This window comes from Acomys minous (assembly GCF_964271855.1).
Source record: "Acomys minous genome assembly, chromosome: 15".
Taxonomy (NCBI): Eukaryota; Metazoa; Chordata; class Mammalia; order Rodentia; family Muridae; genus Acomys; species Acomys minous.
In genome coordinates, this window is record NC_140497.1 from 56,656,242 (window position 1) to 56,674,355 (window position 18,114).

Sequence of the window (18,114 nt, forward strand, 5' to 3'; positions counted from 1 at the left end):
TCCACCACTTGGGAGCAATAAAGAAAAAGGTTTCAGTATCAGCAGAGAAAAAGCTGACATGGTCCGTGGCCTGAGTAAGGTAACTGGCACTTCTATGCATGATAAGTAATCATCAGATTTAACTCCCGTGCAAACATCTAGGAACCCTGACAACAGACTAGAAGTTACAGACTTTAGAGATGACTCAGGCAGCACCAGACAACAATCTCTCAGAAGGGAAACACAAAGGCTGAGCCCCACAGTGACATGAACCTAGACCTAGAGGCATCTTGGCTGCTCTACAGGAAGATTGTCAGCAAAATCTGCTGATCTTGGGCCATATGGCTTACAGTACGACAGGTGCTAGCACAGAGAAATCTCTGGAAAATTCCAGAACAGATCTCTTTGAGTCTTTGCTTGAACATATGTGGAAAGCCCAAAACTTCAAAGCCCAAAAGAACACTAAGGACAGAAAAAAGAACAATGTCTAGAGTTCACAGGGCTAGGAATATCTTGTATTCCTTAGAGTTAGTGTAGAAGACCTTGCTGACGCACAGGTATCAGCTGAATGCTAAGTTATTACCTTATGGTGAGACCCTATCAGCCCCAGACAAAGGGGTTCTCTGGCCATGAGGCTTATAAAGAAACAATGATCTAAGTGACTTACTTGCCCCAGAGCAACCCTTTAAAAGTGTTCAAAGCAAAGCAAAGCAAAGGAAAATACTTAAAGTTTTAAAAAAAGAAAAGCATGGGGCTGGAGAGATGGCTCAGAGGTTAAGAGCACTGACTACTCCTCCAAAGGTCCTGAGTTCAATTCCCAGCAACCACATGGTGGCTCACAACCATCTATAATGTGATCTGATGCCCTCTTCTGGCCTGCAGGTTTACATGCAGGCAGAGCACTGTATACATAATAATAAATAAATCTTTAAAAAAAAAGAAAGTATAATAATAATAAAGTGTAAGAAAAATCAGTCAAAAGATCAAGAAATGAGAAATTATATTAGAAGACAAACACATTAAAGTAGGCATCTGCATAGAATAAGGGAGAGTATGCAAAGCAGAAACATGCAGGCTATACCAAAGTCTCATTGGCTCCTAAATAAAATACACACCTAAAACAAAAACACATAGAATGAGAATGATTAGAAAATGCAAAAGCAACCAGTGAGGCTGAAGACAAAACTATATAAACTATCCAATATACTACTGGATACAATAAACTATCAAATACACACACACACAAATTAAGAAATAGAGCATTGTTGAGCTGAAGGACTTCAAGGAGCATACATGCCATGAAGAAGTAAAATGGAACTACAGAAAAAAAGCAAAATTTTTTAAATATATAAATTTAATGCCAGGCGTAGCGGTGCACGCCTTTAATCCTAGCACTCGGGAGGCAGAGGCAGGCGGATCGCTGTGAATTTGAGGCCAGCCTGGTCTACAAAGCGAGTCCAGGGCAGCCAAGGCTACACAGAGAAACCCTGTCTCCAAAAACCAAAAAAAAAAAATTCATGAGAACTATTTCAATCCCAGAAGCCAGTTCAATAAAAACCAAGCTAAAGAAACATTAAAAATAAATAAATAAAAAAATAAAAACCCTGTGCTAAGGAACATCGGAAAACAATTACTAAAAACTAAAAATGTAAAGAAAAATCTTCAAAATCAACCAGCGAGCAAGAAAGTGAACATGAGAATGCAAGACATTCAATACCCGAGAGAAAAGCAACAGTCACAGCCTCTTGTTAGAACAAAGCATTCGTAACTACAGGGGACAAAATGAGTTCTGCAGTAAAAAAAAAAATCTATTTTTCAAAAAGGTAAAAGTATTTTCTCATATATGAAGATGAAAATTAATTGGTCAGCACAAGAAACATTTAAGGGAATCTGTGACTTAGGAAATGGAAGACAACCTGTATCTAAACAAAAAGTGAAATATACTAATACATATGATGACAACTACTTTTTATTCTTTCAAACACTAAAAAAAAATAACTGAGGCTGGAGAGATGGCTCGGCTTTTAAGAGCACTTCCTCCACGAAAACTCAAGCTTGATTCCTAGCACCTCTGGCAGGTGGCTCAAAACTTCATGTAACTCTAGCTCCAGAGAATCGAATGCTCTCTTCTGGCCTCTCTGAAGGTACCTGCACTCACTTGGCAGATAGAAGCATATGCATATAAATAAAAATAAAATAAATCTTCAAAACTGTAACTTTTTACAACAATAATAAAAGTAACATATTTGGAGTTTCTGAAATACATAGATATAAAACATAGGGGTGTCATAAACTAGGTCAAAAGAAATAATATAAAATATACTATAATAATTCCTAAAGAATTTGGAGCCCCTAGTAACTACTCTCAAGAAAGGAAGAAGGGAGGAAGAAATAAGAGAAAGAAATGAGTCATAGCTAATAAGCAAATAAAGGGGATAAAATATAATCACTGAGAAACAGGTCAAAGATAAGACAAATGAGAAGGGAACAAATGGATAAATGGAAGATGGGAGAGTGTGGTGGCACACACTCTTAATCTTATCACTCAGGAGGCAAAAGCAGGAAAGAGCTCTGTGGGTTAGAGCCCAGCCTGGTCTACAGTGAATTCCAGGATAGCCAGAGCAACATGGTGAGACCCTGTCTCAAAACACAAACAAACAAAAAAAGATGGTTGACTAACTCAAATAATCACATTAATATAAGTGATGTGTGGCCAAATTAAATGACAAATACTGCCACCATGGATTAAATTAAATCTAAATGCTGACTGTAACGAATGCACCTTAAGTGTAAAGACATGAGTAGGTTTAAAGCCTAAAAAGAACAAGAAAAGATACATATTAACAGTAAGTGAAAAAAGCTGAAATTATTCACATTTCAATGAATTTAAAAGCCAGGAATCTTGCCAAGGAACAAAATATATTTTATAAAGAAAGGAAAAAAAAAACATATAAGAGCTAAAGCTCTACAGACTCAACAAAATACTATAGTCAGATTCACTCCAAGTCAAGCATCAAAAATAATTTATATTATCATCTAAACTTTGTAAGCCGTCAAGCACCAAGGTATTCTGTCTCTCTTAACACTGCTAAGGACAACTTCAATCAGAAAACAGAAACAGCCCAAAAGTCAAATTGAGAATTAAGTGTGTGAGACAAGTAGACTACATACAGTCTTTGGTGTTCTGTTTTGTTGAGACAAAGTCATGCTGTATTAGCCAAGGCCGCTCTCAACTCAAGATCCTTCAGACTCAGACCCCTGAATTACCCACATATGCGACCACATTCAAAAAATGCTGTGATTTCCCACTAATACAAACTACTAATCTACAGTATTTGCTAGTATTTGATACAGAAAACAAAGAACATGGTTGAATATTTGAGAGACAATTAAAATGGTGCTTGCTTCCTCACAGGCCCAAATCATATATGGGAATTTTTCCCAAAATATAAAATCCAACAACTTTTACATTAGCTTCCAAGTTTATCACACATACCTTTCTCTTACATTGATGTTTTTGACAGTCTCGCATCTTAACACACTTAGTTTCACAAAGATAAGGCTTGTGACATGGCATTCGCTTTGTATGCTTTCCACAGCGACACTGCTTTTCCACTTCCTAGGCCAAGCACCAAGAAGCAATGTTAAACTGATGTTTTTCTCCATACTGAAATCTCTGTAATTTGCTTAGTAGCAAATTTCTATTAAAAACTAACTAAACCAAAACTGAATCTCCTAAAATACAAATAGGCCCTAATATGAATTATAAAATTTAGTAGAACTCTGGTATTAAATAGTAAAAATAAAGAAAAATGAATTAAAACAATTTACAGGTAGTCTTAACCATAACATCTGTACACCTCGTCTCCATGTGACCAGATAAGTGGAGTGTTTAAGAACCTAGTTGGGCTGGGCGTGGTGGTGCACACTTTTAATCCCAGCACTCGGGAGACGGAGGCAGGGGCAGGCAAGTTCAAAGCCAGCCTGATCTACAAAGCCAGTTCAGGACAGCCAAGGCTACATAGAGAAACAAAAAAAAAAAAAAAAAAAGGAAGAACCTAGTTGGTTAATGGAGTACTTTGGTTGACACCAAATCTAGATATGTCTGTCCCCATTGTATCGAGGCTGAATTCAACAAGCTCTAAATATCTTCTGGTAGCAAACAACCTCACACTCAACTATGCAAATGAGAACATTATACCTTGTATCAAGAAAAACAATAAGGGTGATGTTCAGATTTTATTTCCTGCTCAATAATATAAATATTAGGTAACACAAAATGATTATGACACATATTATAAAAGTAATAAAAAACATAAATAGTTTCTTCTGACATATTTTGGTGTACAGCTCTTGAAAGAGTGTATGGGAACACAACTAACTTGTCTGCATGTTTCACAAGGACCTCGGTGGCAACGCTGTGAACACCTATGGACTCCACACTCAAGTACTTTGTCACAGCTATCTCCACAAGTCGGTACATCTTCTGTGCAGGGCAATGAAAACTCTGAAAATAGACAAAATGTTAATGTTCAATACGATACATCATTATGAATCACTAACGAGGTTCCCTGTTCTTTAATTCCTGAAGAACGACAGCCCTTTTGAACTATAAGAATTTTATAACCACATAATATTAGAATAACTTTAATAAAAAAAATTCCTAATATTTCTGCAAGGCTAACCCCAAATTCACAATTCTCTTACCTATATCTCCCAACCTCTGCCAAGCTCATCTTTCTTCTTTTCTTTCTCTTTTTGAGACAAAGTGTATTTATTATGTAGCCCTGGTTGTCCTAGAACTCATTACATAGACCAGGCTAGCCTAGAATTTAAAGATTTACTTGCCTCTACCTCCCTGGGATTAAAGGCATGTACCACAACAACCAGCAAGCTTAGAAATCTGACACACAAGTTACTATCACCAAACATTTTTATGAGCAAAACTACTTCAGAAATTGTTATCTAGAGAAATGAGCTTTGTGGGCACAGAACTCTGAGGGATTTCCACAATATGTAGACTTTAAAAAATGTATTCAACTTCATAAGATGGAAACAAATATAAACTTCAAAACACTATAAAACTCACCTCTAACAATGACATTATGACAAGTAGTAAGGCTTACTCACCTACCACACTCCTCTATAAAAACAACCAAAACTAAGCTCACTGAGTAAGCAAGTGCCTGCTGACAGGAACAGCACAGGCTCCAGCCAGGGCAAGGCACACTAGCAGGTGGAATGTTACAACTAAGGATCTTACGATCGGTAATCACTCAGAAACCAGCTGACAACAGAGTTCACTGCATGTGTGGTTACCTTGTGATATGAACAGAAGTACAGTGATTGGTACACACGTCTCACAGAGGAGCTTCACGCCTAAATCTTCTGTGCCCAGCTAGTCATCCCTCCTTCTCCCTAACTCCTGACTCCTATCAATGTTTCATCATGTAGTTTGACTCCTACAGGATACATCTTTTTCGGATTAGCTTGTTTCCTTTAGTAATATACATGAACATTTCTTCCATGTCTTCTCATAGCTCAGATAGCTCGTTTCCTTTACAAACAAGTCTTACTTGATTTCTGACATGGGCAGGACCTCTTCCCAGAGCGAGGACACGCTCCACAAGCACCAATATGACAAACTTGCTCACATGTATGATTTCCACATGGCAGTGTCTTTCCACAAACCTAAAATAAAAGCACTCATCAAGAGATTAAAACTACACAAAAAAGCAGTATAAAACATAACGCACTTGCAATCACAAACAGGTTCACTGTAGCTATCTCATTATTCTGCTTACATCTAACATAGGAGGCATGCGCATGTATGTACACACATTTACATACGAACACTTCTTTCCTGTGTACCAGTGTGCCATAAAAATGTAAGAAAGGACAGATGTATACTCGGCTTCGTATGGCCACCCACCAGACTTCCAACCTAGGGAAAGGCAACCCACAAAAACAATTCTACTTTCTCGCTGGCATTATCTCAAGACGAGAATGCTGGTAGCCAAAGCAAAACAGAGAAAAGCAAGGAGTAAATCAATACACTGAATTAAAACTTCAGCAACTAACTTATTCTGAGGGGGAAAAACCTTTTCCTCCCATAACTAAGACATTAAACTGAAAACTAGCTGTATCTGTTGTTCCTCCTTACCTCTTGATCCACTACGCCCAACAACACTTACGCTTTTCAGTCATCTGTTTCTACACTCTTCTACACCCGCCCCTCAAAGGGCACCAACACTCACTTGGTCACAGTGCCACACTGGACTCGCACAACTTCTTTCTGCTACTTTTTTGCCGCACACACATTTTTGCTTACTAACTCTTGGACAAGGCTGACAGTTTCCTAGAATTACAACCACAAGTTAATTAATAAATAATCAAAACCAAAAAAGTATCTTTGACTGTTGAAAGTTAAGAGTTCCTCACGTGTGGTCTTTTACCTGCATGACAAGGATTTTCACACTTATGATGCCCACAAAGCAATTTCCGCCCACACGGCAGCTGACAGGACCACTGCTTGGCACTGCACCTCCGAGGGATAGGTTTTGCTTTCTCACAGTAGCAAGTAGTTGTGACCATCTTGGGACAAGGAGGGCAGGGACCTAGAATGCAACAAAGCAGGGTCTGATTAAAAGTCAATAAACAAAAGGTCTAAGTGTTACATTTTCTTCATGGCTAGTTTAAAGGGTAATCCCTTCTCATACTTCCTCACAGCAAGTTTCATTTCAGTTTTGTTTGCATCAACATTAAGACGAAACCGCCACCCAGCAACAACTCCACATACTGGAAGCAGCTCACCTGGATGGCAGAGCAGTAAACATTTATGGCCACAAGGAGGTTTAAATTCTCTCTCACACACTTGGCCACACGAATGAGGCACAAGCCATGGATCTAACGGTGGATCTTCTACTTTTCCACAGTAGCAATAGTATCTATTAGGGGTTTCTGATCTTTTGTACTCAAATCTACATTTTGGACTACAAAAAAAATAAAATGTTAATTTCATTATCAAAGGCAATATGAGAGACAACAGTAACAAGAATTAATTTTTGTTAGGTTAAAAAAAGTAAATTCTTATTAAAATCTCTGTACAGTAACTATTTTATATTCACACTCTCCAATACAAGAGCCAAGAGGCAAATATGGCACATGAGATGAGGCTATGCGTAAAACCTGGCAACAATCACCACTTTTCACATTTACAGTTTTAAAAACAACAGTCACATATAGTTAGCTGCTACACATTAAACACCGATATTCAAACAACTACCAACCACAAAAGGAAAGCAACATTAGCTTTCAACTAGCCAAGATTCTTAACCAAAATTTCTACATACTACATTTTTGTAATATTCACCCAGATTTATATAAGGCTTTTGCTTTGTTCTTTAAGTTTGGATATATAGTCTATAAATAAAATATATTAGAAATAGAAAAAGAAAAAAGACACACACGGTAAAGACAGCAAGAAGAAAGCTAACAAAACCCTAAAATTAAGAAGAAAAGAACTGAAAGTAAACAATTTCCTAATTTTCCTTTTGTTAAGGTATATTTTTACTTTATTTTATGATTATTTTGTTTGAGTGTACATATATAGACTACATACATGCCTAGCCCTTACAAAGACCCAAAGAAGGTGTCCACTACCCTGGAAACTGGAGTTGCAAACGGCCGTGACCATCACATGCGTGCTGGGGAACCAAATGTGAGGCCTCAGTTGAGCAGCAAGTGCTCTGAAGCACTAGCCATTCCTCCAGTTCTGAAAACTACCTAGTGTTAAATCTCTAACCAAAGTACACATATGTCAAGTTCACTTGGGCCAAGAGGAGAAGTTTAAATATGATCTTATATTTATATTCTCTGTTAAAGCAGAATGACTTGTACATTACAACATCAAAGTAAATTTGGGCACTAGGAATGACAACCTTCAACTCTTATAAAAAATTCACTTGTAGATTGTGAGCTATTCCTAAAAGATGCTCTAAACCTTGTTTCTTCCCAAATAACTGAGTATATATAGTTAATGTACTGAACCAGGCTATTTGCATATCACCATTTAAGTTTGTTCTGTATAAAAATCGATGTACTTTCATTGTCATTAGAACATGCTATCCTTCCAAATAAATACCATACAAATGTTCAGAATAAGCAAAACATATTTGATTTCATAAATAAATTTCAAAAACAAGGTATGGCGAGACGGCGCAACTGCTCCTGCAGAAGATGAGTTAGTTCCCAGATCACTATCAGCGGCTCACAAGAGCCTGTAACTGCAGCTCCAGGGGGATGACACTGCCTGACGCTGCAGAGGCCCCAGGCTTATGTGCACACTCCCACACACACAACAACATGCACAAGTGCACTTAATATATTCAAAGTCAACGCCACAGCTCATGTTTATAATAACTGACATTTTGTTCAAAGAGTTAAGTTTCCCTTTACTAAAGGAAAATGACTTTCTTATAGCTACCATGGAATGTGTTTAGATGGTGGACCAACAGCTGACTTGCGCTGCACAGCCCGCCTGCACTGACAAGGATTACATTGGGAGGGGTAATATGTACAAACACATGTGTTTCAATTAAAATTGTGGAGTACCAACAATCAAAGGCCTTACCCTGTTACTCAATAAGCACTTATCCTAGAAACACATAGTGTAAGCTCACGTCCATAAAATAACTATTTCATTATAATTTTTACCAGGTTCTGGTTACATCTTAACAAGAAGTAAACAAAGTTCTTAACTCGCCATCTATTTTCATGTATTGTATTCAGAATATCTGTGTAAACATTGAGAAAAAAGGAATACTACACAGGTGATTACATTTTTATCCTTTCAAGTCTGGAAGAAAAGTAGCAGTTCATTATTCCAGTAATTGGCACTGTTCCTCTATGGAAAAATTACTACTTAAAACAGAAGTACTTGTGAAGTGTAAATCTCTAACATAACAACTCTGAATATCATCGGCTTCATTCTGTGTCCACTAAACTCTGAAATCCCTCTGCTGCCGTAACAAGTGAGCATAGAATTCAAACTTTCTTTTTAAAGATTTTATTTATTATTTATACAGTATTCTGCCCACATGTGTGCCTGCCCACCACAAGAAGACACCAGATCTCATTATAGATGGCTGTGAGCCACCATGTGGGTGCTGGGAATTAAACTCATGACCTTTGGAAGGGCAGACAGTGCTCTTAACCTCTGAGCCATCTCTCCAGCCCGTAGGCTTCACACTAACTCTTTTAAAGTAGCATGTGTTCAAAGAGAAAGCAGTCTACTGCTGGGTGATGGGCTAATGTATTTTGATGCTAATTACTGCTTGCTGTCTCTGTGACGCAACTTTTGATTAATAAAAGCCAGAGGAGATAGGTGTGGCTAAGGTTCCCGGGCAGACAGAGAGGAATTCTGGGAAGGAGAGGAAGGTGAGAAGGCTGCCATGGGTTAGATGGAAGAGAAACACATGGCCAGTGTGGGGAGGATTTGAGTCAGATGAAGAACATTAGCAAGTATTTGGGATTATGGATGGAAGGTAGCTTGAAAGAAGTTATTGGAAGCAGATGGCATGGGATTGGGGCAGGGATCCCATACCTGCCCCATTATGGGAGGTAGTTTAGAGGATTGATATCTTTCCTGTCCCAAGTTAACTAAGGCTATTTTATAATATGACAAGTGTCTGTGTCTCAGTTGATCGCTGGCTGGGCATACTGAAGTAATAATCATTATAGGCCTGATAATAAACAATTATTAGGCCCTACAAATAATTTAAAGACAACATAGTGAATATGAAGAGGTCTAAATTTTAAAAAATTAATTATAGGTTTCAATCTCTAGCTCTATCTACATCTGAACAGTGGGAGGACTCAATGCTGCTCTCAGCTAACTTCAACATCCTCAGAATAATGGGCAAAACTGCAAGACTGTCAAGAATTAAATGTTTTTTAAAATTATGCCACTAAAAGTTTACAATATATTAATATTTATGATAAGGAAGATGTTACTCAAAAACAGATTTTGCGAGGCCTAACGTTACACAATTTGGAAAGTATTGTAAAAAGAACACTACCTTTTAGATTTAAAATATCAGTTACAAAAATTATAATATAAGCATACAATGCCCCTGAGCTAATGTTTAATTACATTAACAATGACTCTAACACTCTAGAGTAGCAGAGACAGATGATTTTACTTCTCCACTTTGTCTCAAACACAACAGAAGCCCACAGTTCAAAATCAGCAATAATAAACAAAGCTGGTGAAATCAACATAATAAATCAATGATATCACATAATGCACAAATGTAATTTTAATATTGAAGATAGAACTGGAAACCATATAATCAAGATATTTTAGATAATAAGCAGTATTACTAGTTTTTAAGGAGAGAGAGGTAACAAACTTTCAATGATTCTCACTCAGCCTCAAAGACAAGTCCTTTAGAAGCACAGGCAAACTTCAGCCTACAGATTTGTTAGTGTTTGCACAAGAACTGAAGGAGAGGAACCTACCAAGGTCTCCTATCTTTACAAACTAGACAAGTAATGGAAAGCAAAGCTGACTGAAACTTCCAATAGCACAACTTCTGATCTAGAAGTTTCTACATTCATTTATTTATTCTACAACTTAAAATCCAATGAATCAGAAAAAAATTACCATGGCCAGGGATAATCTTTTTTTCCAAAATCATCATCTGTCACAGAAGACACAAGAAACTGGCTGTCTTTAGCCCACTTCTGAATACAGGGCATATGGAATATACAGAAACATCCTGAACAGCTCCAAACCTAAGACAAAGATGTCAAAACTGATTATATATTTGTCAGTTACACAGTGATTATCACACACTGAATTATTTTCAAAGTTACCTAGAGACTGAAAAACAAAACAAACTCCTTTTAATATCATAGAAGACATGATCTTTACAAAAATGTAGTTAGGGGAATAACATGTGAAAGAAAAATATTAATCACCCATATACAATTAGCAAAATAAAAACTATAGCTAACAACCTGAATGATCTTTAATTTTACATGAGTGTACACATATTCATATACACATATACATGTACTGACTAATATCTTCTTAAAATATGATATAAGCATTTATTCTTGTCAAATATACCTAAGCATTTTATCATAGAGATTTATGTATCATAATTTCATTAGTTTTTATTGCTAGACATCTATTATACCCAACTATAAACAATACAACAAGAAAATCCTGGCCATAATTTGTGTATCTATATATAACCTGTTATTTAAAGAAAAACAAAAAACAATAATCTATGCCAGGTGTGGTTGCACACACCTTTGATCCCAGTACTTAGGGAGGCAGAGGCAGATAGATCTCTGTGAGTTTGAGACCAGCCTGGTCTACAAATCCAGTCCAGGACAGCCAGAGCTATACACAAAAACTCTGTCTCAAAAAAACAAAAACGAAAAACAAAAAACCGCTGTAAGTCTAGCATTTAACACAAATTTTAAGAGCTGAACAGTGAAAATATATGTAATATAAAAACTTAAGGAAGAGCCAGTGAGGTGGCTCAGCAGGTAACAGCACTTACTGTGGAAGTGTGGAGACCAGATCCCCAGAACCCACATAAAGTTGCCCTGACTCCCCCAGATCCACTGTGGCACACATGTATTCACAAACATAAAAAAATGTTAAGGCTTAAGAAGTAGTACTAACTTAATTTTTAAACCTATCAACATTTTAATATAACAACAACAACAAAAAAAAAAGCTCAGTTCTGGTCTCCTTATTACAACTATTTGGGAGGGAAAAAAAAATCAGACCTGTACCATAAAGTAGACAGCAGCATTATCTGAAAAGAAACAGCTGTCAGGTGTGGTGGCACACGCCTTTAATCCCAGCACTCGGGAGGCAGAGGCAGGAGGATCACTATGAGTTTGAGGCCAGCCTGGTCCACAAAGGGAGTCAAGGACGGCCAAGGATACACTGAGAAACCCTGTCTCGAAAAAACAAAAACAAAAAAAACAAAAAAACAGCTAACTCCTCAGTTTTGATTCCCCAAAAGCCTTTCTGAAATAACCTAGAGGAGTGAGTAGACAAGAAAGAAGAAATGCCACGTAATGGTATTTTGTAGAACTGTTACTACTAAGGCCTCAGCAGTTCAATACTGCACGAAGCCCTTTAAAGAAAAACACTGTAAAATACACTGTTCTAACTCTAGCCAACACACTACCTGGGTCAGTCACCGTTCCCTAGAAGAATGCTATTCCGGGAGACGTGAACTCCTTAGTGCTGCATCTCTCTGGCTGAGTTGCATACTGGCTGAGTTGTTCCAAAGGTGGACAAGCAACTGTGACAAGATGGAGGACAGGGAAGCACCCACACAGAGACCAAGACTGCAGTGAGCAGCAGACGCACTACTCACCATGCCGCTGGAACCACAGCAAGTCAAGGAGACTCTAAGTATGAGGCCACCCGCCTCTTTGCGCTCCCAGCAGCACTCAATTATCACTCACTCTAAGGACCAGAACACTCTATCCCTTCTATGGAAGCTGATCATCTCTCTCGCAGCAATGCTACTCCACCAGTAAAGGATTAATATGAGATCTTAAAGTTGAGTCTGTCATGCTCCGTTGTCACTTCTCTTTAATTGTTTCATTAATGCCTCCTAAATTTATGACAGCGCCACAATCAGGCCAGAGCTCTTATAACAGCATAGTCATGTCTCTCTCGCTCTGCCTCCCCGGTGACCCTGGCTACTCCCCACAATACTCTCAACTTTGTTAGAAGAAGCTCATCAACCTCAAGCATCACTACCAAGTTCTCATTCCGCGAAGACAAAGACCGTGCCTATCTTTATTGCAGACTGTTTGCCTAGCAGACACTAGGCTTTGGTAGACGACAGCACCACCACACAGTAGCATTCTGTAGTTGTAGGAATATCTAAACAGATGCTAAAAGCGCCTTACTAAAACAGCATATGCAGTAGCATTGAAATACTTGTTTCAGATATCAACAGTGCTAAAATTATTTAGCCATAATTCCTTAAATTTTTCAGATTTACAAAATGAATATTAATTCACATATAAAATTGTCAAAGAATTTTTAACCAAACCTAAGTAAAAGTACAGTAAACGGCTAAGTACTGTTAAGTGTGAGATGATGCTTGGGGGAGAGACAGAACTGGGAGAAAACTTACTGCTTGGTTTCTCTTCACTGAAGCAATACAAATTAGGCATGTCATAGCCCCCGCTTGAAAAGCTTCATTCAGATACTGTTTTGTTCGCTCTAATTCATGTACATCTCCATCTTAAAATTTAAAAATTGAAAACAGCACAGTAAATAACACCTGAAAACAACACATCTTCATCAGCATCATGCTATATGACAAATGCTAAGCAATTTTAACTGCAGAAAATATGTTAAAACCTCAAAAGAAGTAAAATACTCAGTGAACTAACAAAGGGTTTACCAAGTCCATGAATTAACAGCACTTCAGCTCCCTCACTGGCTTTCTGCTCCGGTGGAGGAAGAACCACTGGCAGAACCACAGTATGGCAAGTAATAACACATCAAGAATCCGCAGTATGGAAGGAAAGGTTAGCACGTGACACGCTCAGACACGTGTCGTATGACTGAGAAGATGCTGAGCTTACAATACCACGGGTCATTAAGCTGCTCACTACTCCTGCTTTAAACAGCAGTATAGACTTGTTTACAGACTAAAACTCCCAAACTGTACTTCCTTTAAACAACTATTAAGTACTTATTTTCAAGCACAATAAATTACTATTACCTCAGTGTTATACATGAGAAATCTGAGACACAGAACACGTCAGTGACCTCAGTTGGACCACTAAGTGAGTCCTCAATTTCTATTCTATGCTTAGTGAGGGGTTACAGAGAAAAGGTCCAAGAAAAAAGACGTTAATGAAAGAACAGCACTTTAAAGTACAAACAACACCAAAATGGTGGTAATTCAAGTCATGTTTGTGTAAAATGTAACTAAAATGATTTAACACACACTGACTGAATTTCCAAGAAAAGTAGGTCAATAATATAAGTAAGCTTAAATACGGACAGAATTTATCATGGCAATGATGTAGTTCAACCCAAAATTTGTTGCCAAAAAGGAATACTAAGTAAATAAGAATCTTAGTTTCTTTTCTAAAATCATCTAAGCACACGACTTAACAAAAGTTTGCCCTACCATACATAAACATGTCATTTGTGCTGTTAAGAGAACAAACGTAAAGCACTCTGAAACTACAAAAATTTAAAGACAAATGTTTTTTAATTGACATTTAAGTTTCTAAACTATCCTTATACAGAATAACTGTATTTAGTATGGTTATATTGCTGACAGTACTATTGGCTTTTAAGAACTTGTAACATTTTAAATTTCATCAGCTTATTCGTTCAATTTAACAGTTAATTCATACAACTTAAATTTTAAAGTATGATGGTGTAGAACTGTGCTAAGCTCTCTAACACTTCTCGGTTTTCTCTTCTGTCAAACACTAACAGTAGCCGCACTGGAGGTAAACTAGACCTACAACAGGTAAAGCCAGTATACGGGGAGAAAAGGGGGTGCTTAAGGGATCAGCAGAGGGGAGGCTGAGTAAGGGGGTGAGCGGGGGTAAACAGCAAGTTCTAGGCCAGATAGAGCCACCGGAAGAGACCCTGGTTCAAAAATAAATATTTTTAAAATTTACCAAGTAAAATCTAGGAGGCTTTGGTGACAATTAGACTATGTTTAATTTGTGCAGGGTATGTACCATCTCTGCTCACACATTTCCAAGCTAGAAGACTGGACTGCTACTAGGTAAGAACACAAGAAAAGTCACCTTTTCTGATATGAGCTGTCTGTGGGTGAAGGTGACACACTCTTTAGAATAAGTCCATGGCCATGCTTTATTCTAGCATTCAAAGTGTGAATGAGATAAGAAAATCATAGAAATGCGAAGCCTGAGACCAGAAAAATGGGAGGGGTCGTTGGTAATGTACTAGTGTTCAACTCACCAGCATGGGGTAGACACCATCTCATTACCCTGGATCTATTAAATTAAAACACTTAACTATCGCAGTTTCCTTAATTTATCACATGCACAGTGTAAAATATACAGGAACAAGAACCAAAGTATTAATGTATTTGATACAAAAATTACTGTGAGAAGAAAACTGTATTAAAAAACTCATGAAGCATGCAAATGACAGTATTTTCTACTACACTAGAAAAGAGCCACCTGCCTTGCCTTAGAACGGTTCAAGTGAGGTCCTCTTTGCCATGAAACTTAAGATTATTTAGGAAGTCATCCAGAAGCAGGAAGTTCTCTATCCTTAAAGTTGCTTTCATCTGCTTTTATTTTGCTAGGCTTGACATTTTAGCTGAACTTCCGTAATTCCTCAGGAGAGACAGTAAATTTCTTAGAGAATGCATGTCAACCTTTGCAATTTCATCAGTACACGCAGGCAACTCACGAAGAAACAAAGCACAACGGACTGGGGTGGGGCACACTACCCAAGCCAGCCTGAAGACTTACTAACACTAGTCTTCTTAAGTTATGTTTATCGCACCTAGTATACAAAGTCTGCTGGGCTCAGCCTGCTGTACTAGCCATCCTGTTCTCAGTAAAGCACTATGGAACAACCAAGGGACAAGCGTAAGAGAGCTGGTGTGGAATTACAACAAAAGGCCTATGCCTAAAGGAAAACAGGCCTTTTTTTTTTTTTTTTTTTAAGCAGAAAAAGCTTTTTAAATGACAAGCAAAGAAAGAAGATCGCTATGGTAGCAAACCTCTGACACCAACCTACAAAACGTGTTAGATGTTTCAGTAGGCAGCTGTGCCACCTCATGCCAACCACAAGACACATGCCACATAACACAGAGACCCTGAGCCAATGTCAACATGGCAAACACTAGCAAGACACAGCAACTGCGAATTCCAAATCTTAGTTTGGCTTGTGAGTCGTCCTTTTAAGCAGTCTCCTGATTTCCGCCTATAAACAGGTACATGAACAGCTATCTCGTCTACTTCAGAAAGGCCTTGCTTTTACACTGAAGACACATGAGCCCAGTAAAACTTCAAAAGCTGCCAAGCAGTGGTGACGCACACCTTTGATTCCAGCACTTGGGAGACAGAGGCAGGTGGATCTCTGTGCGTCTGAGGCCAGCCTGGTCTACAAAGTGAGTCCAGCACAGCCAAGGTTACACAGAGAGACCTTGTCTCAAATAAATTTTTGAAAGCTGAGAAAATCATGTTTATGTCAACTTTGCCATTTACTAATTGTATAATTTTAGGAGATTCTTTCTTATAAAGAGCCATTTCCTAAAAAGTTTCTGTATTTCTGTTTTTTGTCTTTTTTTTTTTAATAGCTCTAACAAGATTTTAAAGGAAAAAAAGAACTGAGACTATAAGCATGTGTAACTAACATAAGACTAAACAGCATGAAACGTAGCTACAGAAATACCGAGAGACATAGTTTCTAATAATATGAGAATAAATTTTATAAAGTGAGGGCATATAGATATTAATCTTTGAAATAATTTTTAATAACTTGATATTAATAAGCATACAAACCAGAATCACTATGGCCCTCTCTCACATTAAGTAAGAGTGGATACTTTAAGCACAACCCAAACAAATACAACAGATAATGAATATACATGTAAGACCTTTCAAGACTTAATTTTTTAAAAATAATGAAAATCAAATGTAAGAAATAAAACTAAAGTCAAGAAACAAAATAACTTTAGGGCAATCTTAAGGTGATAAAAAGAAGAAAATGAACACTACCTGGAAAGAGGTCCCTGAAAGCCCTATGGCCCAAGAGAATCGCAAGCAGAGACCACCCAGCCCACCTGCCTCTCTGGGAACTACAGCTGTGAAGGGCACTCGCCAGTCTCCTTCATCCACAGATTGGTATTAACAACATACACCTCATAGAACAAAACATGCTCAGCTTCACAGGATTCCACACTACAAATGAAACCTATCCTGTGTGGTAATTTAAATTATAACTAAACAATTATCAGAAACAGACTTCTATTTCGAGCGGAAAGGTTAGTCGGTAACATAGTACCTGTGTGAGTCGTGTATGTTATGAATGTCTTTGCCACGATTTTCCCCTGTTTTCCTTCAAGGTCTTCATCCCCTTCCTCTTCAGAGGAGGAAGAACTGCAGTGTTCCTCCATCAGCTTTCTGGCTGCAGCTTGGTTGGCCTTCTTGATCTCCTCAAATTTCCTCTGAGACATTAGCTCTACTTGAAAAAAGAAAACAGTGTCATTTCTGAAAAAGTGTCCTCACTGGCATGATGTAGAATGACACTTCGTTACTTTTCAGGTCCAATTTTTCTATCTATCAGTTTTAAACACACATTTCAAAGTGGCCTTTAGAACATCCTACCTTCTTGCAATCTGTGAGGGAAAAGAATGTAATTCCTTACTACGGAACCCAAGGGAACAACATGACAAACACTAAGGTAGAAGCAGCCTATCAAAAGTAATCAGGTACTATAGACACAGAGACTAAAAACCTAACGACAAATTCTTAAGCACAGTAATGGTGCTAAACACCTCATCAACAGTCTCAAGATAACAATACCAACAAAAAATGGAAATGGAAATGAGAGGTTAAAATATACTGTACAAGCCAGGCATGGGGCACACGCCTCTAATCCCAGCATTCTGGAGGCAGAAGCAGAGATGGATCTCTGTGAGTTCGAAGCCAGCATGGGCTACATAGAGCGCTCCAGGACAGCCAAAGCACAAGGGAGGCATTACCATACACACATATCACATCATTTATCCTAGAACTCAGAAGACAGAAGTCAGTGGGTCTGAGATCACAGCCAGCCAGGGTTAGCTACATAGTAAGATACTATCTCAAAAATAAGTAAGTAGTAAAATTCGCTACAATACATTATACATCGTGGGGACTAGATTCAGTGGAAGCACACCAGGATGACAGGAGGCGGTGCTTCTTGAAACCAGTCTCAGGAACCCAGTCCAGCCCACCAAAGCCTTGCACACAGACAATATCCATAGTTTATCGCCTGTATTTATTAGCTGCTTCTTAGAAAGCTCAAAACCTTCCAGCCTTCAAGGTGAACTTGACATTTTTGTGGTCACACAAAATGTTAACACAAAA

At 38.0% G+C, this 18,114-nt stretch overlaps 1 protein-coding gene across 7 annotated transcripts in view; it reads right to left on the reverse strand.

Moving 5' to 3' along the window:
• The window catches only part of NFXL1 (nuclear transcription factor, X-box binding like 1), a 42,016-nt gene that overhangs the window by 21,026 nt on the left and 2,876 nt on the right, over positions 1–18,114 (reverse strand). For 4 of the 7 annotated variants that reach the window (XM_084760058.1, XM_084760059.1, XM_084760057.1 and 1 more), the window contains exons 3-11: positions 17,048–17,227; positions 13,164–13,273; positions 10,646–10,776; positions 6,793–6,971; positions 6,435–6,596; positions 6,237–6,337; positions 5,556–5,670; positions 4,362–4,486; positions 3,476–3,598 (exon numbers count right to left, since the gene is read on the reverse strand). In XM_084760058.1, coding sequence (XP_084616184.1) covers positions 3,476–3,598; positions 4,362–4,486; positions 5,556–5,670; positions 6,237–6,337; positions 6,435–6,596; positions 6,793–6,971; positions 10,646–10,776; positions 13,164–13,273; positions 17,048–17,227 — 1,226 coding nt within the window. Of the gene's footprint in view, positions 1–3,475; positions 3,599–4,361; positions 4,487–5,555; positions 5,671–6,236; positions 6,338–6,434; positions 6,597–6,792; positions 6,972–10,645; positions 10,777–13,163; positions 13,274–13,436; positions 13,665–15,214; positions 16,987–17,047; positions 17,228–18,114 lie in introns of those variants that run through there. The other 3 variants (XM_084760056.1, XM_084760060.1, XM_084760061.1) reach the window with 3 other exon arrangements.